General features: G+C 43.8%; 2 protein-coding genes across 2 annotated transcripts in view; both read left to right on the top strand.

Annotated features, from left to right (window-relative positions):
* LOC132110972 (vesicle transport protein SFT2A-like) overlaps positions 1–21,004 on the top strand; it is a 277,590-nt gene extending 256,586 nt beyond the window's left edge. Inside the window, exon 9 of the transcript XR_009424702.1 lies at positions 20,989–21,004. The gene's annotated coding sequence lies outside the window, so the exon portion shown is untranslated. The remainder of the gene's footprint in view (positions 1–20,988) is intronic.
* The window catches only part of LOC132110970 (cAMP and cAMP-inhibited cGMP 3',5'-cyclic phosphodiesterase 10A-like), a 192,685-nt gene that overhangs the window by 160,342 nt on the left and 6,496 nt on the right, over positions 1–25,847 (top strand). The window contains exons 14-21 of the mRNA XM_059518121.1: positions 6,094–6,236; positions 6,640–6,723; positions 7,340–7,490; positions 10,559–10,714; positions 19,795–19,967; positions 21,216–21,327; positions 21,497–21,577; positions 21,739–21,827. Coding sequence (XP_059374104.1) covers positions 6,094–6,236; positions 6,640–6,723; positions 7,340–7,490; positions 10,559–10,714; positions 19,795–19,967; positions 21,216–21,327; positions 21,497–21,577; positions 21,739–21,827 — 989 coding nt within the window. The remainder of the gene's footprint in view (positions 1–6,093; positions 6,237–6,639; positions 6,724–7,339; positions 7,491–10,558; positions 10,715–19,794; positions 19,968–21,215; positions 21,328–21,496; positions 21,578–21,738; positions 21,828–25,847) is intronic.

Below are 25,847 nucleotides of genomic sequence, written 5' to 3'. Positions count from 1 at the left end.
GGAATGTTTGGAAGAAACAGGCATAGGAGTGTCTACGAGAGATTACCCACACTTGGTCCTTTGTGGGGTCACAAAGTGTTGCCAGATTGGGTGGATTTCTGCCCAACTGGTTTGAATTTTATTTTATGGGGTTAAAATTGGTTTGGGTAGATTTAGGCTGGTTTGACTTTGGCATTTTTCTAATTGGTAAACAAACAAAACCCAAGTGTGCAAGTACTCCATCTAATCAGTCATTATGACGTTATTAAATGTCTCAAGGTTACGCATGTGACCCTGGTTCCTTGAAGGAACGAGACGCTCCGTCGAGTGCTTTGGGGAACGTCCCTGACGAGACCGACTCTGAATATCGTGTGCAATCTGTCCAACAGAAGGGCGTGATGTCACGGGCGGGGTGACGTAGCGACCAGGAAGCTATAAAAGCACGTGCCGTACAGCTGGCTCGAGTAGGGAAGCAAGCGCCGGCAGGGGTGCCGGGAGTATGGCTCTGCGATGCCTTTTCAGGAACTCGAGCTGCGTCGAGCGCTTTGGGGAATGATGTGCCCACGATGCCAGACTTCCAAATCCCTGCCTAGTGTGTATCCGAAGAGCACAGCTAAGGCGAGAGAACAGAAGAGCCCGGAGTGGCTCGCATATCAAGGTCATAAAATCTGACAAATGTAGAGGGTGTGGACCACCCAGCAGCGTTGCAGATGTCCAAGAGGGACACACCTGCTGAGAAGGCCTTAGAGGCCTCCATACCCCAAGTGGAGTGAGCCTTGGCTCCCAAAGAAAGGGGAAGACCAGAGGACTCATAGGAGACGTTGATAGCCTCGACTATCCAATGACTTAGGGTCTGCTCGGAGGCAGGAGACCCCTTTTTAGGAGGACTGTAGCAAACAAGCAATTGGTCGGATTTTCTCCACAGGGCAGCTCTGTGGACGTATGCATCCAGTGCTCGCACTGGACACATACAATTTAGCTTTTCCTGGTCTGGCTCCCGAAAGGGAGGAGGGCAGAAGGCCTGCAGTACGATAGGTTGTGGTGTAACAGAGGGAACCTTAGGAACATAACCCGCTCGAGGGTATAAGAATGCTTTGGCCATACCAGGGGCAAAGTCTAGGTAAGTAAGGGCCACCGAAAGGGCCTGAAGATCTACAACTCTCTTTAGCGAGGTGATTGCCAGTAACAGGGCAGTTTTAAGCATCAGATGTCTATCTGAGATGTCTTGTATTGGCTCGAATGGAGCTTTACAAAGAGCCACTAAAACCACAACCAAATCCCAGGGGGGAACACGGGATCGTACTGGAGGTCTCAGCCTCAGCGCACAGCGGAGGAAACGTGTAACTAGGGGGTGTCTACCCACTGACTGATCATTGAAAGGGACATGGTAAGCAGCTATGGCAGCCAAGTACACCTTTAAGGAGGAGTGGGTTAACCCTGCAGAGAGCCTAGCTTGTAGAAACTCCAGAACTGTACCAACTGGGCAGTTAACAGGGTCAAGCTGGCGGTCTCTGCACCATGAGGTGAAGAGTTTCCACCTCAAGGCGTACAGTTTCCTCGTGGAGGGAGCTCTGGACTGGAGGAGGGTCTCAACAACCTCAGTTGAGAGACTGGATTCTATGAGCTGTGCCCCCTCAGGGGCCACACCCACAGTTTCCACAGCTCCGGGCGAGGGTGAATTATCGTGCCCTGCGCCTGTGAGAGTAGGTCTGTCCTGATCGGTATCTCCCACGGAGAGCCGTCGAGGAGCGAGACTAGATCTGCGAACCATACTCGGCCCGGCCAGACCAGGGCTACTAATAACAGACGGACCCCGTCCTGGCGTACTCTTGCCAGAACTGTACGCCGAAATGCGTACAGACGAAACCTCGGCCAGGTCTGTACCATAGCGTCCAGTCCCAGAGGAGCTGGATGAACTAGAGAGAACCAGAGGGGACATTGCGATGTCTCCTGAGTCGCAAAGAGGTCCACCTGGGCTGTGCCAAACACTCCATATCTGCTTAACCACCTCGGGGTGAAGTTTCCATTCCCCAGGCCTCGGCCCCTGCCTCGACAGTATGTCTGCTCCCACATTCAATCTCCCAGGAATATACACTGCTCTGAGCGATAGGAGTTTGCCCTGGGACCACAGAAGGATCTGGTGTGCCAGCTTGTACAAGGGGCGTGAACGCAGACCCCCCTGGTGATTGATATAAGAGACCACTGATGTGTTGTCGGTGCGCACCAACACATGGTGACCTCTCAGGTCTGGGAGGAAATGTTTCAATGCTCGATAGACTGCTAGCATCTCTAAGCAATTGATGTGCCTTGTCAGATGGCGACTGCTCCTCAGACCGCGGGCAGGGTGGCCACTCATGACTGCACCACAACCGGTGAGGGACGCGTCTGTCGCTAGCGTTACACGGTGACAAAGAGCTCCCAGCACCGGGCCCTGATTCAAGAACCAAGGTTTCTTCCACATGTCTAAGGCACGCGTGACCTTGATAACTCGAAGTGGATTCCCCCTCGGGGAAAAGCCCTTGGACTTGAGCCACCACTGCAGGGGTCTCATGTACAGCAGGCCAAAAGGTATCATGTTGGACGCAGCTGCCATCAGACCTAACAATCTCTGAAATTGTTTGACAGTGAGTGACTGGCCTTCTTTGACTCTCTTGACTGATGTGAGGATCGACTCGATCCGAGCAGGAGACAGACGTGCCTGCATCATGGTCGAATTCCACACTACGCCTAGATAGGTGGTTCTTTGAACTGGAAAAAGTACACTCTTCTTGGCGTTTAGTCTCAAACCCAGCTCCCCCATATGTGCGAGAACGACATCTCGATTTCGAACCACCATCTGCTCCGATTGAGCTAGAATCAACCAATCGTCGATATAATTTAGAATGCGGATGCCTTGCATACGGAGGGATACCAGAGCTGCATCTACACATTTCGTGAACGTGCGGGGTGAGAGTGCAAGGCCGAAGGGAAGTACTCGATATTGATAAGCTTTGCCCCCGAAAGCGAACCTCAGAAACTTCCTGTGTTGTGGAAGGATGGATATGTGGAAGTATGCGTCTTTGAGATCTATTGTGACAAACCAGTCCTCGGATCTGATTTGAGCTACAACCTGCTTGACAGTGAGCATTTTGAACTTCAGTGGCATAACTGAGCGGTTCAGGTGACGTAAGTCTAAGATCAGACGCAACCCCCCATCCTTCTTTGGAACTATGAAATACCGAGGAGGGACCACCTCGATGGCCTCCTTCCTTAATAGGGTATTCACTTCTTGTTCCATAACCAGAGCCTGCCGGGGGCCGACTACTGTCGGTGTAACCCCGTTGAACTTCTGTGGTGGATGACCGAACTGAATGCAGTAGCCTTTTTCTATTGTACGCAGGACCCAATGAGATACATTTGGCAGTATTTTCCATGCTGCTAAATAATCTACTAAGGGAATCAGTCTCTCGAGACTGACCTCTGGTGTAAGAAGCCCCCGAAGGGGCGGTGAGCATCCCAGCTCCGCTACGTTTGCGGGTGGAAACAACTTGGAGCAGCGCTTGTTGGAGGCCGCAGATGCACCACGAGAGCGATGAGGCAGGAAATTCTGGAACGTTGCCGCCTATTTACGTGCCTCCTGGAACCTGTGGACGACAGTATTGACTGTGTCGCCAAACAGGCCAGAAGGCTGAAGTGGGGCGTTCCAGGAGGCAGACCCTGTCCTTCTCTTTAATTTCTGACAGGGTCAGCCATAAATGCCTCTCCGCGGCCACTAAGGCTGCCATAGACCGCCCAATCGCGCGAGCGGTCTCTTTAGTGGCGCGGAGGGAGAGATCAGCGGTCCTTCTAAGCTCTTGAATATCATCAGACTTGATCCCCTCCCCCTCATCGATATCTCCCAGCAGGTCGGCCTGATATGCTTGTAGGACCGCCATAGTATAAAGGCAAGCCCCAGCCTGACCTGCTGCCACATAGCCTTTGCCCACCAGCGAAGATGTAACTCTGAGAGGCTTGGTGGGCAACGTCAGAGCCTTTAGAGACGATGCCGAACTGGGCGACAGATAGCCCGCGAGCGTCTGTTCAACCCGTGGCACCGCTCTATAAGCCCGCTCTCCCAGCCCCATCATGTTGCCATAATATAGTGAATCGGGGCCGAAGAGGCGGGTCGAATATTGGTGATTCCACGATCTCGAGATTTCGTCGTGGAGATCGGGAAAAAATGGAAGGCTCTGACGTGGAGGTGGTTGCCTCGGCCGCAGAAAGCGTTCATCTAGCTTACTTTTCTGCGGCTCAGTATGTTTCTCAGCAGGCCATTCGATTTTTAATCTATCAACTGTGCGAGTAACCACCTCCAAAAGCTCCTCATATTGGGGCGACAGGGGTGGCGAATCCCCAGCAACAGTCTCCACATCAACCTCCTTGGAGGAAGAGAGGTGAAGAGCTGATCCCTCACCCTGGGGGGAAGAAACCGACGAGCGTGCTTTCGAACCCAGGGTTTGGGCGCCGGATCTGACAGATGAGGAAGGAGATAAGGACTGGCCCGTCTCCATTCCCTCTGACAGATCCACCTGCGAACCCCACGAGTGCAGCAGCCATTCTTCCTCGGCAGAAGCGGGGCCAGCACCGCGGGAAACGCTGGTGAAGGCTCCCTCCTCGAAGAGAGCCCTCCGGGATCGAAGCGTCCGCACTGGCAGGCCCCGATCCCAGGCAAGCCACGCATAAACTGTGTGTATCCCCACCCGTGATGTAGCGAGGGCAAGGAGGAACACACAATCTATAATGTGGCTTGGAATCGCCCCTCACATGTTTGGTCTTTGCTTTCACTTTTGGCATATTGAGCTGTTCTAGCGATCTTTTTAATGCTTAAGAGACAGACAAAAATAAATAGGACCAACGAGACAGACTTTTGACATGCACACACAGAGCGCTTGCTGACAGATGCGAAACTGAAGCCAGCTGCATGGCACGTGCTTTTATAGCTTCCTGGTCGCTACGTCACCCCGCCCGTGACGTCACGCCCTTCCATTGGACAGATTGCACACGATATTCAGAGTCGGTCTCGTCAGGGACATTCCCCAAAGCGCTCGACGCAGCTCGAGTACCTGAAAAGGAACTGCACTACACCGCAGACTCATTGTTGATGCAGACCAGCCCACCCATTTAGCCAATCAAGAGCGAAAGCAGGCAGATGTTTTGATTAATGAGTGACGGCTTTAAGCGCAATAAGGTATTACATTAATCTACGTTAAAAAGCAACACGAAGGTGAGCACATTATTATTATTGTTGTTCATTATTTGAACGTGAATGACACATGATCGGCCGTTATGGTGTGTAGAAGAGTGTGCTAAAATATTTTTCGTCATATTAGCTCATTTTCTTTTTACTGTGTTTGACAAGGTTTTGATTAGTTGTCCTGTTGTATTTTTCTCCAGTCTGTGATTTTTTATAATTATTATTATTTTTATTTATTTATACAATTCCATTTCAAGGAGATAGACACAATCCTTATCAATCTTCTTTGACATGGAAATAGAATTGCATCACATTCTTTTAGCAGTTAATATTTTGGGCAGGTTATTCATGGAGTGGGCAGGTTTTGGAGGTTTTGGGCTGGAAGACGTCAAGCCAATCTGACAACACTGATCACACACTAGTATTGTCACATGGCAGCTTTTAAAATGATTAAGTATGTTAATATTTAAAACACCATGAGTGCTCTACTGCCATCAGCTGATGGGATTTACATTTAAACTGAATTTTCTCCTCACCTTTTGCCAGTGATTTATTTACTTTATTCATGCAATGAAATGTACTTATTTCAGTTTTTTTATTTTTAATAAATTGATGAAGTTGTGAAAAATCTTTTTTGCTTTGTCATTATGGTGAATAGAGTGCAGACTGATGTGGGGAAAAAAGTAATTTAAAACAGTTTAACATAAGGCAGCAACATAACATAACGTGAAAAAATGAAGACGTATAAATACTTTTAAGATAGATAGATAGATAGATAGATAGATAGATAGCTAGATAGATAGATAGATAGATAGATAGATAGATAGATAGATAGATAGATAGATAGATAGATATTTTGCATAGACAAATGGGTGTATGTGTATGTATGTGTTTGTGTATAGATGTATCACCGGATAAGACATTCAGAGTGCATTTACCGGGTGACGATGGAGAAGCTTTCGTACCACAGCATCTGCACGTCAGAGGAGTGGAAGACCCTTACACAACTCTCCCTCCCTTTAGCCATATATAAAGAGATCGAACTGTGAGTTTACACTCTCATACGCCAAAGAACACTGTTACATAATGGCTTTTAGTAATATGATTACTTAGTAGTTATTTCATTTTGCAAATCTAAAATCTGATTGGACCAGCCACACTGAATAGCTGTAAAATAGGTACTGAAAGCCTGGACTGAACATTATTTTCTATTTATTAGATTTAGTGAATTAGAAAATATATTGGTTGGTGTAAATATATTGATTTGGTGTTATTTATTGGTTATAAATATATTGGTTTGGTTTTATTTTCATTTTGTAGACAAGAAGACATTACATAAATGTGCAAGCGTTATTAGGATGTATTAAATACTTTTTTTAGCTCTTATTTCACTTGTGCAGATTTGAATTGCAAACAAACTCATATTTCAAGTCATATTTCTGTCTAAGGTTTCACTTTGACTTTGCTCCTTTTGAGGAACTTTGGCCTGCAATATTTGTATACATGGTTCACAATTCATGTGGAAAAACCAGGTAAGAATGTGTCGGTTTTTTAAAGAGCTCTGTGTGTTTTGTCACAACATATCCTATAAGATAAATAAATGCATTTGTAGTAGAAATAGCAGTGAAGGAAATCATTTGTTTGGAATAAAATGTCTTGCTAAGGCTAAATTCATAGACAGTATCTTATCCTGAATGAAAACATTTAAATCTAATTTTTGCATAATTTCTTAGTAAACTGACTTAGTCTTAGTAAACTAACTAAAATCTTCATTGGGGCAAAATTGTTGGTGCTGCAAATGACAGGTGAATCATTTATTCGAATATATTTTAATAATTTGTGTAACTGTTTAAATTGTTTTACTGTGATTAATGATTATGTTATAATTAACATTTAATAATGATTTTCGTATTTTAGGATTATATCTGGGACCAGGGTAGAATGACAAAATATATATGCATAAAAGGCATTTGAAAATAAAAGAAATAAAAAAGTAACCTTAATAAAACAGAATGTTTTTAAACCTGTTGTCTTTTTAAAAATCAATCTTCTGAACATAAAAACACTCGTAGATGAAGAAACACTCATGTACAGTACTGCTTTGACAAGGCAAAGGTGTACAGTCACACTTTCTTTGTGTAATTAAAGCTTTGAACAGGAGAAACTGTGTCGCTTCACGATGTCAGTGCGGAAAAATTACAGACGAGTTCCATACCACAACTGGAAACATGCTGTGACGGTGGCACACTGCATGTACGCCATCCTGCAGAAAACAACTGGGATCTTCACTGAGCTTGAGGTCAGTGTCATTCTCATAGTAGCATTTACTCACATCAGTGAGAAAAATGCCTAACTACGAGCCTCAAACAAAAAGTCAACTACAGTAACTGAAAGGTGTAGCAACAATCATACTCTTACTAAATTCATTCTATATTATAAAATGTATTTCTCCATTTTTGGGGGTAGTCATTACATTTAAGATTTATTTTGTTGACTGACCATGTGTAAGTAGCAAACCGTAATCCCACAATGGCTAGAACTCACCAGCAATGCCTTTCAGCAAATCACTCAGGGTAAAGGTCATGTGACATTTTTAATATCCATGAACCAACAAGTGTCTGGCGCAGTGTGCTGAACAACAAAGATCCAATTATTGAATTTTATTATGACAATGATACAATTGTGACTTATGTTGGTCCCACTTTATGTGCCATTTCTTTAAGTAATATGTACTAACATATAAATTAATAATTTAATCCAATACACTTATTGCGTATATACATGTTTTTACATTGTACATTTACGTAAAAAATACCCACATACCCCATATACACACACACACTGTCATGATCCCCACAGACTTTCACACGACACAGTACATTTGGACTACATTTCCCATAAACCCCTGCTTAGGAACTCATTTTTGAACCACACCTGTTTCCTATCAGTGACACTATAAAGGTTGCACTCATCCACACTCACATTGCGAAGTCTTGTTTAATTCTGTCTTGGCATTTCCGAGTGTTTTCCCTTTGTTCATTCCTTCCGTGTTTGATCTTGGATTGTGTATACCGACTGTGATTCTCTGCTGCCTGCCCCGACCTCTGCTTGTTTCTGTTGCTGATTTTGGATATCCCCTGACATACCTGACGCTGTTATCTGACCTCTGCCTGTTTGACCACTCTTGCATATAGATCCGAACGTCTCTGACTCATCGTTACACACAAACACAATTACAGTGTCTGGTAAATAAATAAAAAAAAAGAAAAGAAACCTTAAGGATGACATCATTAAACAGCAAACATAAATATATTTACTATGAAAAATATAGAATAAACACTTATTATAGTGAGAAACATAGTTATAGAATCGATTTTAAAAATTCTCGTTACTGATAAAGCTATTCTTTGTTTTAAACAAACAAGCTAAGGCTTGTTCACACCAAACACAATAACTGTAAAGATAACTATAACTATGCAGTTTTAAAGGGGTCATATGATGTTGCTAAAAAGAACGTTATTTGATGTACTTGGTGTAATGTAATGTTTTTATGCGGTTTAAGGTTAAAAAAACATTATTTTCCACATACTGTACATTATTGTTTCTCTTTTATGCCCTGCCTTTCTGAAATGCATAGCTCCTCTTCAGGAACTCGAGCTGCGTCAAACACTTTGTCCAACGCTTTGGGGAACACCTTTGGCGAGACCAACTCTGAATATCGTGTGCAATCTGTCCAATGAAAGGGAGTGACGTCACGGGCGGGGTGACGTAGCGACCAGGAAGCTATAAAAGCACGTGCCGCGCAGCTGGCTTCAGCTTCAAGTCTTTCAGCAAGCACTATGTGTGTGCATGTCAAAGAGTCTGTCCTGTCAGTCCTATTTATTGTTGTCTGTCTTTACAAACAGCTCAATATGCCAAAGAGTAAGTCAAAAACTAAGCATGTGAGGGGCGATTCCAGATCGCGTTATAGATTGTGTGTTACTCCCTGCCCTCGCTATATTATGAGTGGGGATACACACGTGCATAGGCAGCCACTACTGGGGTACAGCACGGTCCACCTCATTACACGGTGCCTGTCTCACTTCAGTGCCCTCCGGAGGTCGGTGTGCTAACCCTGCCGGAGTTTCAGGGCGCTGCCCAGATTCCCCACGAGACCGACGAGGGAGGAAACTCTGGTTCTCAGTTATTTCCACCCACGAGCTTAGTGGAGCGGAGACGCTCGTCGCCCCTTTGGGGGCCTCTTAAACCAGAGATCAGTCTCGAGAGACTGATTCCCTTAGTAGATTATTTAGCAGCATGGAAACTACTGCCAAATGTATCTCAGTGGGTCCTGCGTATGTTAGAAAAAGGCTACTGAAGTTAAAAATGCTCACCATCAAGCAGTTTGTAGCTCAAATCAGATCCGAGGACTGGTTTTTCACAATAGATCTCAAAGATGCATACTTCCACATATCCATTCTTGTACAACACAGGAAGTTTCTGAGGTTTGCTTTTGTGGGCAAAGCTTACCAATATCGAGTACTTCCCTTCGGCCTTGCACTCTCACCCCACACGTTCACAAAATGTGTAGATGCGGCTCTGGTTCCTCTGCGTATGCAGGGCTTCCGCATTCTGAATTATATCGACGATTGGTTGATTTTAGCTCAATCAGAGCACATGGCGGTTCGACATCAAGATGTCGTTCTTGCACACATGGAGGAGCTGGGTTTGAGACTAAACGCCAAGAAGAGTGTACTTTCTCCAGTTCAAAGAACCACCTATCTAGGCATAGTGTGGGATTCGACCACGATGCAGGCACGTCTGTCTCCTGCTCGGATCGAGTCGATCCTCACGTCAGTCGATAGAGTCAAAGAAGGCCAGCCACTCACTGTCAAACAGTTTCAGAGACTTTTAGGGCTGATGCCAGCTGCGTCCAACGTGATACCTTTTGGCCTGCTGTACATGAGACCCCTGCAGTGGTGGCTCAAGTCCAAGGGCTTTTCCCCGAGGGGGAATCAATTACGAAGTAATGCATTACTGCCAAAAACTGGACATCATATACCTCTGTAAATAAATGCAATTTAAATTCACATCTCGCACACTCAAATTCACTTTGAATGAAACATGTACGTTCGCTTCGAACTGGAAACATTGCGGAATATCCTGTGATGTTCACCAACAGCACATGTTTTAAAGCGTGAACATTTAGAGCTTTAGACAAATCAACTTCAGTGCAAAATTATAATAAACAGACCATTATTGTCTGCTGGTGTGGTTGCTAATATAGTTAACATTATAGTTGCATTTGTAGTTATAATTCTTGGTGTAAACTGGTCCTTTACTGTCACTGACTTACTTCCTTTGCACTGCTTATGTCTTCTAACACAGAGGAAAGGTTTGCTTATTGCCTGCTTATGTCATGACCTGGACCACCGTGGCTACAGTAACAGTTATCTGCAGAAGTTTGACCATCCGCTGGCTGCTCTGTATTCCACATCCACCATGGAACAGCATCACTTTTCACAGACGGTGTCCATCTTGCAGGTAAAGCTCCTACACACTGTGCAGGCTCAGTACGATAGCTGCCTTGACACACGCTAAATGTGAATGTGCACTAATGTGCGTACATTTCAAGAAAAGAAATTTGAACACTTGATAAAGCCAGTTCCCTTTCAATGGAACTTCGAACTGCAACCTCTAGGGGTTGATATGGGGAATGCCTCTCTGTGACCCGTGTCTGAAGCATACAGTGAAAAACACCAACAACACATTGGCCGGCGACAGCCCATGACGTCACTACCAGTGCGACTATAGTATAAATAGGCGCTGGGAGAACACGTCATCCTCTTCTTTGTCTTTATTGACTGTTTTGCTTGAAGCGTACAGCATTTAGGAGTGCATGTTTCTCACCAGAGGATTTGCTCTGATACCTTCAGTTCACATGGCTCGCATTCTGTTGGTGTGTGTGATGAAGAGCAAGCGAGGGAGTTGGATGCGCTCTGCTGTGCTCATTGTGATGCATTCATGGGACTACTAAGGGGGATGTGAGTATTTCACAATTTAACAGAGTTTGTTGACAGCGTTTGCATGAGTGCGTTCGCCTCTCGGGAATAGCAATGCATTTGCGGCAGCAGTTTCGCTCACACTTGATTTCGGAGGTAATCTAGTGTTTGGGCGGAGTGTGTTTAGCTCCTGTGAGCATCAGGCCCCTGTCGGTGTTCCACCACATATGGTGTCGATTCCCAACGATCACAGAGCTTTCCTTTCCCTGGACGTCGGTTGTCCCTTACCAGCACTCGCTCTCCAGGCAGTAAAGGGGCTTCTCGGGCAGTTCGATCATACAGTCGCTTGTTCTTAACTGCTGCAGCACTCAAATGGCCTGACACTCGCTTGTAGGCATTTAATAATTGTTGGTGGTGTCGATTTACCCAGTCCGTGATGTTGTACTCTCCTTCGGTGGCCTCGGTGCCCAGGAGCAAGTCTACAGGTAGACGTAGATGACGCCCAAACATGAGGTAAGAAGGGGCATACCCGGTGATGCTGTGCACGCTATTGTTATAGGCTTGTAGTAACGTAGGGAGGCTCTCGGCCCATTGACACTGCTGCTCACTCTCCAACGTTCCCAATAGCCCCAACAGGGTCTGATTGAATATTTCGCACCCCCCGTTGCCTTGGGGGTGATACGAAATCGTGTGTGTCTTTCGACAACCATAGAGCTGGCTCAGCTCCTTTATAATTCCGGACTCAAAATTTGGGCCTGGATCCGAATGGAGGGTCTCTGGACAGCCGAACGGCTGTATTACTGTTCTCCAAAGGACATTGGCTGTAGTTGCTGCCGTCTGGTCTACAGTGGGGACGGCCCAAGCGTACTTGGTGAACAGATCAGTCATTACCAGGATATTTTGATATCGATCTGCGGGTCGCCCTAGGGTCAGGAAGTCAATCCCTATGATATGCAGAGGCGCCTTCGGCCGAAAGGGGACCAGTGGGGCTTGAGGCTCCTTCCGGCGTTTAAACAGCGTGCACCGTGGACAACTCTGAACAAACTCTTCAACTTTCTTCTCCATCTTTGACCAGTAGAAATACCTCCTCAGCAGTGACAAAGTCTTTTCTTGGCCCTGATGGCCCGCATGGGTGTGATAGGCAGTCAACAGCTCTTGGACTTGGTCCTCTGGGACCACCACTTGATACCTGGTTTCCTGAGTCCTTAGATCTCGCAGTGAACGACAGATTACCCCTTCTCTGATCCGCAATCTCTTCCACTGTTTCAGGAGCTGTTGTACTCCCACTGTCTGAGCCTGCCTTTCCTCGGCTCACAGCCTGAATCCTCGCCTGAGATGCGAGGCGACCTGACACAGGTCTTCATCTCCCTGCTGTAATCTTCTCCACCATCCGGAGTCCCATCCCCAACTGGACGGAACATCCCCCTGGGTCCCGGGAGCTTCCACGACCGCCACCAACAATTCATCCTCTTAACCAGGGGTATCGAGGTGCATTTGACCGTTTCTCTGAATGGCTGGGAGTCTGGACAATGCATCAGCATTCGCGTTTTCTCTGCCAGGTCGATATTTAAGCCGATAGTCATAATTAGCAAGCTGAGCCACCCAACGCTGCTCCAGTGCTCCCAACTTGGCAGTCTGCAAATGGACTAGAGGGTTGTTGTCCGTGATCACAGTCACCTTAGCTCCCCACAGGTAGTCTTTGAATTTCTCGGCCATGGCCCATTTCATGGCTAACAACTCTATCTTAAATGAACTGTAGTTTGCTGCGTTCTGCTCTGCAGGGTGTAAGCTTCGACTGGCATAAGCAATTACCTTCTCCACTCCTTGTTGCTCTTGGGCTAGTACCGCCCCCAATCCTGCATTGCTGGCATCGGTATACAGGAGAAACGGCTGAGTGAAGTCTGCATAGGCCAGGATAGGGGCCCTCAAAAGTTCCTGCTTCAGATTTTGAAAGGCTGTTTCACTTGCTGAGTCCCATTGCACCGTCGGTAAGCATTTGCCACGGGAACTTCCAGTACCACCAAGAAGCTGGTTCAATGGCTTAGCAAGCCCAGAGAATCCTTTAATAAATCGTCGATAATATCCTACGAAGCCTAGGAAGGACCGCACTTGTCTCACTGTTTGTGGGGGCTCCCAGCCTTGGACTGCTGCAACTTTCTCTGGATCAGGGGATATACCGGCAGCGCTGACTCGATGTCCCAGGAACTGTACCTCTTTGCGAAACAACTGGCATTTATCTGGTCTCAACTTTAGCCCATATCTCTCCATGGCCCGGAAGACATTCTCCAAGTGATGCAGGTGAGTTTGAAAGTCAGGGGAAAAAATGATTACATCATCCAAATAGACCAGCGTGGATTCAACTAGTTGCCCTCTCAGGCATCGCTGCATAAGTTGCTGGAAGGTTGCGGGGGCGTTGCACAAACCGAACGGCATCCGGTCCCACTCGAATAGCCCGAACGGTGTGGTGAAGGCAGTTTTCTCTCTGTCGCGGTCATCCATCTGTACTTGCCAGTATCCGCTGGCCAAATCCAAAAGTTGAATACCATGCTGCTTGAGTCAAACTCGTGAGTGAATCTTCGATCCGCGGCAACGGGAATGCATCTTTCTTGGTCACACTATTGAGCTTGCGGTAGTCGACACAGAATCTCCAGGCTCCCGTTTTCTTCTGTACTAGGACAATCAGGGCTGCCCAGGGACTACTACTCTCTTGAACGATCCCTCCATCTAGCATCCCTTTTAGCAAGGCACGGACTTCAGTGTAGAGCGTGGGGGGCACCGGACGGTACCGCTCCCGACTAGGTGTTGCTTCTCCGGTGGGTATTTGGTGCTTAATCACTCCTGTACAGCCATAGTCTTCCTCATGGGTTGAGAACACATGTTTCCACTTCTTCAGGAGCTCCTGGAGCTGTAACACTTGTCCTTCCTCCAGGTCCTCGCCCTTCAAAGACTCCCCCATCAAATGGGTCGGCATTCTTCCTCTCACAGGGCCTGAACTGGCCTCCACTGGACGGATGGCAACTTCTACCACTGCAGGGCTCACCTGCCTGAAACAGACATCTTGTTGCTCTTGGACTTGGACAGGGCGGACAGATGAAACTCGAACCAGACGTTGGTGTCGACGAAGGAGTACTGGGTAGGGATGGGCGTTTCGCACCTTCACTGAAACTCGCCCTCGTCGTATGACCGCTAGCCCATGGGCTACTTCGATGAGTTGACAATCTTCATGGGGCTCTACTAGGACACAGTTGCCTGACTCACAGGGTCCAGCAGGCACTCGGACCCAGAGAACAGCCTCGCTCCGGGCTGGAACAGACAGAGCATACCGGCAGGTGACTCGACCGATATCTTCCCGCTCTTGTACCTGACTTGCTGCATGGACTCTTCGGCAATCAGACAGGATCTGGTCCCAGTCCTGCCTTGCTGCTAACGGGGACGTTCGGCCCGGTGGGCCTTTAAACAGCTCTTCCCAGCAATCCAGAATGACATTCATCCCTAGCAGTGCTCGATGGAGACCCAAACAGTGATCTCTAACAATGACAACACCCTTCTGGTGGACAGGAACCCTTCGAACCAGAAAGTCTACCACGATGTACCCAGTATAAGGAATATCCAATCCATTCGCTCCACGTAATGTGAGTCTTGAAGTTTCCGTCCTGTGAGGCCGATGACCCGCGAATAACTCCAGAGCCAGACTCTCTGAAAACAATGTAACCTGAGAACCTGTATCGACCAGACAATTAATCTTCATTCCATTAACTTTAACTTCTACTGTGGGACAACGCCCAACCCAGTCGTCTCTCATCACCGGAACAGAACAAGGGTCTCTTGAAGGGGTCCCGGCCACTTGACCCACAGTGACCGGTGGGGCTAAAAACCCCCTTGAGAACTTCGACGACGGTCGCACTGGCGACTGATGTGTCCCGGATCTCCACAATTGATACAGATGGGTCGACCCTGATGATCCCACTGGAACCGGGGGCCCGTCGGACGCGGAGGGCGGCGTACCGGTCTTTGCTCCTCTTCTGAATATGATCTTCCTCGCACCATCGGTCCACCTTCGACTCGACCTCGATGAAGCTCACCCAAAAGACTCCGAGACAACTCGGGCATCTGTCTCTTAACATCCTCCAGTAATTCTGTCCTCAATATCTGCTTCCACTCACTTGTCTCGACAGGCGCGGGTACTGTGGCGCTGCTGGCCGCCACACGAACTGGTGTCCGAGTTGTCTCTCCCTGATCTGACTCCAACGCCAAGGCCTCTTGTCGAAGAGCCTCAAAGGACATAGTGGGGTCTCGTCGAAGCTGGAGCCGTATGCCCTGGCGCACCGGTCCTTCACGCAGCCCCAAAACAAACTGGTCTCTCAATAAGCCATCTCCTTCTCCCAGTCCATGATTTTGTCGCCCTTTCAGCCGGCCAAACTGCTCTCGCAGTTTCAGAGAGTATGCTCGCAGAGTCTGCTGAGGCCCCTGCTGACAATTAAAGAACTGGGCACGAAGAATGGCTACCGGGGTAGAATCTCCATATACTCCAGCCAAGAAATCAAAGATATTCTTTGCAGTGGCCCGCGTGGCTTCTGATGCAGCAAGAACTTCCCTTTTGGCTTCTCCTTCTAACGATCCTAGCACAAACTGTACCTTTTGCGATGCGCTCAGTCCTTGTAATCCAGCCAGATATTCCGTCTGCGCTTTCCAGTCCTGCAAACTCAGCTCCGATCCTGGTCCTCCATAGCGTTGTGCCCAAGGGGCTCCCATCATGATGGGCATTACTTGCGAGCGAACTGGTGGGACCTCTTCGTCCACCATCGCGTACTTGTGGCTGCTACAACTCACGGTTGCAACCCTGCCGACTTACGCCAAATTGTGTCACCAGTGCACCACCGTGAAGAGCCGATACCACAGGCACGCAACAGACGGACAAAAGAGGAGGCAAGTAATTGAGTTCAAAAGTAGCAATCTTTATTAAATAATAATCAACTTAAGGAAAGAATGAGCAACTCTCGTCTTCTCGGGCTATTTGACCGGAGTAGCCGCTGGGACGATTCTTCACTGTCTTCGGGACACAATGGTGCGATAGTGGCTAGGAAGGCTTACTCCACGGCGTTGTTGCACATCTGTAGGACTCAGACGGTAAGTAACAGGTAATGCCTCTTCTCTCAACAGCAGATTCTCTTAACAGGACGTGAGAGGGGAATTGTGACTTTAAAACTCACTTCACAGCGTTGCTGCACATCTGCAGGACTCAGACGGTAGGTAGCAGGTAATGTTTCTTCCCTTAACAGCAGATTCTCTTATCAGGACGTGAGAGGAGAATTGTGACTTTAAAACTCACTTCACAGCGTTGCTGCACATCTGCAGGACTCAGACAGTAGGTAGCAGGTAATGTTTCTTCCCTTAACAGCAGATTCTCTTATCAGGACGTGAGAGAAGAATTGTGACTTTAAAACTCACTTCACAGCGCTGCTGCACATCTGCAGGACTCAGACGGTAGGTAGCAGGTAATGTTTCTTCTCTTAACAGCAGATTCTCTTATCAGGACGTGAGAGGGGAATTGTGACTTTAAAACTCACTTCACAGCGCTGCTGCACATCTGCAGGACTCAGACGGTAGGTAGCAGGTAATGTTTCGTCTCTTAACAGCAGATTCTCTTATCAGGACGTGAGAGGGGAATTGTGACTTTAAAACTCACTTCACAGCGTTGCTGCACATCTGCAGGACTCAGACGGTAGGTAGCAGGTAATGTTTCTTCTCTTAACAGCAGATTCTCTTATCAGGACGTGAGAGGGGAATTGTGACTTTAAAACTCACTTCACAGCGTTGCTGCACATCTGCAGGACTCAGACGGTAGGTAGCAGTTAATGTTTATTCTCTTAACAGCAGATTCTCTTATCAGGACGTGAAAGGGAAATTGTGACTTTAAAACTCACTTCACAGCGTTGCTGCACATCTGCAGGACTCAGACAGTAAGGAACAGGTAATGTTTCTTCGAGACTTGTAATTTTCAGAGAAAGAGAGAGAGTTAACAGGAGCCTTCAATGAGGAATTACTTCACGACAATACTCAGTGGAAGAAAGGATAATACAAAGCATTACTTCACCAGTTCAGTTGTATCATTCTGGAATTTAGATGGGGACCAGTAGATCATTTCACAAGAATGAAAGCAGGCATTGGGAGACTCTTCTCAGCATAGCACACAGCACTCGTGTTCACTACAAATCCACAGCATTAATTCAGCGTGCATCAGGTAAGGCAAACAACTGCAAATCACTCACACAGTAGGGCTGATCAGAAGCCTCGCTTCATCCATGCATTTCAATGGGAATATTCAACTCTCAATTCCTCTCCAGTGTATCTGAAACAGATGTCCTCCTCAACAGTAAATTTCACATTCACAATCTTTTCTTCAAGCTCTACATTTGATTCAACGATGTAATTAATTCACTTATCTTTCTCTCTTCCTCTTCCAGCGCAGATCCAAGCAGCAGTTCGATCCAGTAATATTCCACAAGCGGCTCTAAACGACAGACTCCAATGGCAGTTCTTCACTTACACGAATTTCCAGGATTACAACGTCCAATGTGAGCGCTCAAACAGGAGATCTTCTACCCCAAAACGCGACGACAGAGACCCAGCCGAACAACTGATCAACTGGACACCGACTGCTTTTTACCAACTCCAACCCCCTCTTCTCTTCTGAACGGCTCTTTTATCCTCCTCTTGTGAAGCGGAAAGCCTGTGCAAACGCCGCTCCTCCCTCTCTCACACCTGCCGTGTATCAGCGGTAATTAGGTAAGACAATGCCTCTGCTACACCCGGAACCGGACTGAGGCGTTACACCAAAATAATCCCCTCGGGGAACATGGAAAAAGAAAGGTTCCACTTTCCAAAAGCATTCTGTCACCCGTGACAACTATATGGTGAGGATTTTGCTCAGTTGCTTTGTGCCCTTTCTTGCTGGTAAAAGCCCCATCTTGGGTGCCACTCTGCCTATGTATCCTCAGTATACCTATTTAAACAGGGTGTTAATACTAGGGATCTGTTGAGACAGTTCCTTCAGCAATTATACAATAGCAAGCGGTAGCCCCTGTGTGACAGGCCAAGACTTATTATAATGCTAGGCTCTTGGTCGTATCCCTTTAAAGGAATCTATTCTTGATTCCAAGCCTTGAGCTCTACCCCAGGCTGAGGAGTCTGGCCCTAAAAGGGAAGTTTGGGTATGTAGCCTAGGCCTTCGCTGTAAGGGATAATGTCAACGTCCCAGGGGCAACTCCCATGGAAATGTTGGTGTGGGTATACCATTCCCCATAGCAACCACTAGAGGATACGGTTCGAACGTCTCAGGTTACTTATGTAAACATGGTTCCCTGAGTAGGGAACGAGACACTGCATCCTCTAGATTCCTGCCATGCTATGAATGCAAGTTTCAGACGAAGAAGTGGATGACGTGTTCTCCTGGCGCCTATTTATACTATAGTCGCACCGATAGTGACGTCATGGGCTATCGCCGGCCAACGCCGGTTGGTGTTTTCAATATATGCTTCAGACACTGGTCACAATGAGGCGTTCGCCATAGCGACCCCTAGAGGACGCAGTGTCTCGTTCCCTACTTAAGGAACCATGGTTACATAAGTAACCTGAGATGTTTCATTTTGTTGCAAACTTGCCATAATAAAGACCAGTTTTTGGGCAAGTTACTTTTAACAGTAATTGCAATATTTACGCTACTCCATAAAAAAAGTAACTAACTGCATTACCTAGTTACTTTTATGAAAGTAATGCATTACGTTACTTTTGCATTACTTTTATTTTTATTTGCTTATTTAATTTAAATAACAACAAATCCAAAAGTTATATTTTTGATAACTATTGAAGGCCCTTTCACACCAAAAGAGAAATTAATAAGCCTCTGAAATGCTTCTGTACCTTACTCACAGTGTCTCTCATTAAGGAGACAAGAGATGTGTCAGTGAATAAATGTGAAAACAAAGTAACTTGCATTGCTTATTTAAAAAAAGTAACTTAGATATTTTCTTGTAAATGTAAAAGTAATGCATTATAGATATAGAATATATAGGAATAGACAGTAAATTACACACACCTAATGCTGTAATGCTATAAGCTTCATTTTATTAAATGGTATTGCCATTTATTTACAAATCAGGTATCGGTGCAAACATGCCCCCAAATTATGTGCAGAATGCATTTCAGATCCCCATGTTACATGTCAGTTGTAAAGGACTGTAGATCATCACTCCAACACTCTGATTCAGCTTTTTTTTTTTTTTACTTTACTGCATCACACGTGTGGATATATTCCCAGTTTTAACTATATTTTCCTTTAATCATCTTTTTATGAATTACTGCTGCAATTACAAGAAAATGTACACAAACGTCTTTTAAATTAAATTCTGTTTACTGCCTGTTTTTCATGGGTGGTAATAACTCACTAATAAGTGTTAATTGCTCTACCTATGTTGTGTTGACATTTATGAATAGAGCACAATTTGCTCAAGAGTTGTCAACCATCTCTTGGATGTCCCTTCGGCTTTGCCGTAACTCTCCAGCAGAGCCAGACACCCCATAAGTGGAGCTTTTGCTTTTTTATTGATCTCTTTTTTCCCATAGCTGGAAGGGCACAATATTTTCTCCAACCTGACTTCCAGTGAGTATGAGCAGGTGCTGGAGATCATCAGGAAGGCCATCATCGCTACAGACCTTGCTTTGTACTTTGGCAACCGCAAGCAGCTGGCTGAACTGATGGCCACAGGGGCGCTGGACCTGAACAACCGTGCTCACAGGTCAGAGGTCATAGTTTATCTCCATTATCAGAGAACTCTTGTAAATCTTACCTCAACTTCAGAGATATTTTCAGGGAGCCACCGAAACAGTGCCATAGGCTGTGCATAACTGTCACCCCGTCCCGTATACGGGACGCCTACATTTACTTCACTATATTACAATGAAATCTAATCTAATCTTGACAAACTATATATTGTTGGAAGGTCTAAGACTCCCAAATATATATTTTACCAATGTTTTTTGCTAAAAATTATGTAGGAATATTAATAGATTAATTTATGACAAGAGTGCACCCTCAAAAATCTAAATTATAACAGGAGTTAGACCTTTGTTCAAACTTCTTCGTTGCCTTTTTCTTTATCACATTTTAGAAATCATCAGAAATTATTTATCAACTGAAAACTTAAAATCTCAAAATTCATCCTTTAAAACCCATTTTAAAATCAGACATTGCATTACCATGTAAATGGTACATCAATATCATGTTACAAAATATTTTCATTCATGGATTATACAAATTTTAGTTTGAAACGTGCACTATAAAGTCTATGTTCAAAACTGTGAGTGACAGTTATTAACATACTGCTTGAGTGAAACTGTTTTAAAGTGAAACTTTATTTGAAGGTGAAATTTTCTTAGTGTAATTGCACAAGTACTGAACAATTAATTGCATGCACTTTCTGTATGTTAAAGGTTAGGGTTTGGTGTAGGATTAGCTGCTTGTGATTTTCCAAAACTTTCTGTTAATACTTCAGTAAGTACATGTAACATGTAACTAAATCGGTTTAAAATAAAGTTACCAAAGAAAATATAGTTTACAAGTTACAAGTCTTATTCTGCGCAAAGAAAGCCTTTTTATTTTATTTTCTGTTATGACACTGATTATTTTCATGGCAATTAAGCACATTTTCCAAAAATCTAATTATCATAATGCACCTAGACATTAATAAATCAAATCAGTGTAAATTAAAATCTGTATGAATGAATGTCTCACAAAACAAAAATTTTAGGTGTTTTAAGGTTTTTTTTTTTGTTTGTTTTTTTGGATACATTTGACCAAACTGAATGAAATGGGTGCTTTTTCAATACTATATGATTTAAAAAAAAATTGAAATCTATTACAACATAATTCAAGCAAAGCATTAGCTTTGTATCTTAATGTAGAGAATTCCTAGTACAGTATGTGTAACTCACACCCCGAAATGATCCCGCTGATGAATTGCTTTATGATTATTTGTCCGCCGCAGGGACTGTGTGATCGGTCTAATGATGACGGCCTGTGATCTCTGCTCTGTGACCAAACTGTGGTCCGTCACACGACTCACAGCCAATGACATCTATGCTGAGTTCTGGGCTGAGGTAAGCTTTAATCATTTTTAATCAAGCATAAATCTTGTTGTAACAATATTGTGTTCTAAATGAAATCATTATACAAATCACTGCATTGTTTTGAGCGGTATGTCAAACTGCAGGCCATACCTCAGACGGGGAGAGTAAGCGAAATTGTTAATCTTGTTTTTAATGATAGGGGGATGAAATGAAGAAGATTGGAATGCAGCCCATCCCTATGATGGACAGGGATAAAAAGGATGAGGTTCCCCAGGGACAGGTAAATCAGAACTTTGGCATTATCAAGCTCCCCCTGCACTCCTAGAAGAACATTGCTTCTCCTATCCAATGCCTTCATGTCAGAAGTGTGCTGTTATATTAGGTTGTTATATGCTAAATTGAAGTTGCGAAGCCATTTTTTATGTCTTTCCATGTTCTAAGGTGGGGTTTTACAATGCTGTGGCTATTCCCTGTTACACAACCATGTTAGAGCTGTTTCCTCCCTCCAGTCCTCTGCTTACAGCCTGCAGGTCAGTCACACGCTCAACACAATGTTTGACTGCATGAATTCTCCAATGCTGTGATATAATCATCCCTCTTTGTGAGCACTTTTATTAAGCAAATTGAACCAATTGACTGATATTTAAAAATCTGCTTGGCAAAATTAATACTATAAAACAGATTCCTGGATGAGCCTTGTTCAAAACAGTTATAATCGCTATATGCAGAACTGAGACTGCACGCCAGCTTGATTTTATATTTAATGCACCTAGTGGCTATGTTACTTTACAGGCTAATGAGCAATAATACTTTATGGAAGTATTGTTTATTGTGAATAATTCTGAGGGTTACCTCCCCTAAAAATATGATTAAAAACCATGATGTTTATTGTAAATAACAATGCTTTATACTTTATTTAATTGTGTAAGTAGTAAAGCAACGCAAACGAGTCAAAAATGTGTTTTAATCCTAATGCGTTGTTGGGGACGTTTTCGTCCACTAGGGGGTAAAGTTGAGTCTTATTTTGGCCACAACTTTCTCTGTGTTTGAGCTAATGGAATAATTTTTGGTGATAAATCTTATTTTGACCCATATTTTGGGAAAATGCTTTGAAATTTATCAAAAACTCAACAGTACACTGTGGGCAAATTCTCTACCCTTTCGTTATGTTTGTGGATCAAAACTACCAAATGTTTAAAAAAAATCCAAGATTTAAACTCTTTAATTACCAGAGGTGTCAAGTAATGGAGTACAAATACTTTGTTACCTTACTTAAGGAGAAATTTGGGGTATCTATACTTAACTTGAGTAATTATTTTTCAGCCGACTTTTTACTTCTACTCCTTACATTTTCACGCAAGTATCTGTACTTTCTACTCCTTACATTTTAAAAATAGCTTCGTTACTGCGATTTCATTTTGGCTTGTTTTCATTCCCACTTGTCATCATTAAAAAAAAAAAAAACCTATCCAGATAAATCGCGCCATCCGGATGGAATGAATTTGATTGTGGTTGGATGAGAAGTATAAACATATACCATTCAGACACCCTATTGGTTTGAATGCGATCCATCACACCTGCACATGACACAAATCACATCACACTCCAGCTAGGACATAGCCAGTTAGGGGTTCGTTTATCAAAAAATATATTTCTTAAAAGTAGGGTTGGGTATGGAACCGGTATCCGATCGCCTCAGAGTCAGTCCCCTTAAATTTCATATGAAACCGGCGTCAGACCGGTCTCCTCTCCGTCTTTCAGCGCGCTCTTCAACCCGCAGACGGCGGCGGAGCAGCGCAAGCGCACTTAAACACAAACAGAGGACACAAGGTATGTGTTTATCGATAGATTGCTACAATATCCGTATCTGTGCAGTTCTTTGTCATAAATACAGTTTACAAAAGGTCATGAGGGAGCAGTCGGTTTCTCATCTACTGTAAAGTTTTCACTTGTCACCGCTCATCACTAAACAGCTGTTTCCTCCAGCGAAAATCTAGCCCTTAACACATATGAACAAACACATAATTACACTTATTTAAATATACTTAATTTAATCATACGTACTTTATACATACACTACTGTGCAAAAGTCTTAGGCACGTTAGTATTTTCACTTAAAAGAATGGTGTTCGGTCAGTTATTTATATATTTTTCTGTAGTGTGTCAGTATAAAATATCAGTTTACATTTCCAAACATTTATTTTGCCGTTGTCAGACTGCTTGTGCATTCAAAATCGCACTAGATTATTATTAAAATTAATGGCAAACTGGTATTTCCTACTGACACACTACAGTAAAAGATATAAATAAGTGGCTTAAAACCCTTTTTTGTGGTGAAAATACTAATGTTTTAATGTAAGACTTTTGCACAGTACTGTATTTTAAAAACGACATTGTTGCTACTTTATAAAGAATGAGCATACAGTAATTCACAGAACTGCTTAAAGACAGTGACAGTGACAGCTGCATTTTCCAGCACGATGGAGCACCGTGCCATAAGGCAAAAGTGATAACTAAGTGGCTCAAGGACCAGAATGTTGAAATTTTGGGTGCATGACCTGGAAACTCCCCAGATCTTAATTCCATTGCGAACTTGTGGTCAATCCTCAAGAGGTGGGTGGACAAACAAAAACCCACTAATTCTGACAAACTCCTAAAAGTGATTGTGAAAGAACGGGTTGCTAGCAGTCAGGATTTGGCCCAGAAGTTGATTGAGAGCATGCCCAGTCGAATTGCAGAGGTCCTTAAAAAGAAGGGCCAACACTGCAAATACTGACTCTTTGCATAAATGTCATGTAATTGTCGATAAAAGCTTTTGAAACGTATGAAGTGCTTGTAATTATATTTCAGTACATCACAGAAACAACTGAAACAAAGATCTAAAAGCAGTTTAGCAGCAAACTTTTTGAAAACTAATATTTATGTAATTCTCAAAACTTTTGGCCACGACTGTACTACTAGTGAAATTGATAGAAAAAAAAATGGGACCAAAAATTATTCAGACACTTTGACCTCACCATGTTTGGCTTACGTGATTTTTTTTTCCTGAATTGCTAATGCAACCTTTTCACACCACAGACTGAACAAAATTAAGCATTGCTTGGTAATTGTTCAACAGAGTATTGATAGTTGTGCAAATATTGTCATACTATCAGTTGTCTGAAGTTTTGGTTGATTGTAATCCATTACATATCTTTCTATCAGAGTTATCTGACTTTATCAAGATGAATTTGTTCTGAGTTCTTGACATATTGTATTACCAATTTATAAACTAGAGCAAATAAACTGTGATAATGTAAGAAATGTTGAAAGTTTCTGAATACATTTTGGTTTGACTGTTAATTAAATTTTTACAGTGAAGACTATGCAGTGCTATTTTATATTTAATTATTTGTTTTCTTTACCTGGACACCTACAAACATGAAACAACTTAAACATTGTGCAATTAGCACAAATAAATAAATAGAATGAACATATAAATTAAACAATTTCAAACAGGGCCCACTGGTACAGCCTGCACCGGGGCCCCACTTACCCCAGCTATGGCCCTGATGACATGCCTCTGAAGTTTGACTTTTTGCACCATAACAATACTTATAGGCAATGAGTCATCATATCTCTAGTCCTTTAATGTATTTGCATTGTACTAAAATTCATTTTCATTTTATATACAAGTGTACCTGTAGCTCAATTGGTAGAACACTGCACAATCAAGCGCAAGGTTGGGGGTTCGATTCCCTGGGAACACATGAAATGTAAAAATTGATAGCCTGAATGCACTGTAAGTCGCTTTGGATAAAAGCTTCTGCTAAATGCATTAATTTAATTTAATTTAATTTAAGTCAGAAACTAAGCTTTTTTTGCACAGGCTTATCTAAAGGCTTAATGGTCCCACCTAGTGATCAACTGTAAAAATAACAAATGTTACCTCTTCCCAACAGGGAAAACCACCAACAATCAAGAATCTCACACACACACAAACACTATAATTTGCTGTTATACTCCATATAACTCCATATACAAGCCAGAAACTAAGCCTTTTTTTTTTGCACAGGCCTATCTAAAGGGTTAATGGTCCCACCTAGTGATCAACTGTAAAAAATAACAAATTTTACCTCTTCCCAAAATGGAAAACCACAAACAATCAAGAATGCATGCTTATATGGTGTCATGGCTTTGCAATCAAAAAATGTCATTATAATGGAAGTCAATGGGGCAAAAACAGCCACCAACAACAAATGAGGGAGAAAAATTTTAAATCTAATGCTGCACAAAAACTAAAAATGCATTTAAAAAGCCAATCTTGCTACTAATCTTTGACATGCCCAAGACTGTTCTAAAAAATAAAATAAAAAATCCAGCCACAATTGCTTTTAAATTGAAAAATACGTCATTTTGTATGTTTTTCCCCCAAATCAGTGACATCATTTATGAACTTGGCAATTAAAGAGTTAAAATCTTGGATTTATTTAAAAACATTTGGTAGTTTTGATCAGTATTGAAGTTGATTAACAGATTTATGCAAAAAAAGAAAAGAAAAAATGTTCATC

Source organism: Carassius carassius, chromosome 30 (genome assembly GCF_963082965.1).
Source record: "Carassius carassius chromosome 30, fCarCar2.1, whole genome shotgun sequence".
Classification (NCBI taxonomy): domain Eukaryota; kingdom Metazoa; phylum Chordata; class Actinopteri; order Cypriniformes; family Cyprinidae; genus Carassius; species Carassius carassius.
Note: the sequence above shows the minus strand (reverse complement) of the source record. Positions and strands in the feature narration are given on the sequence as shown.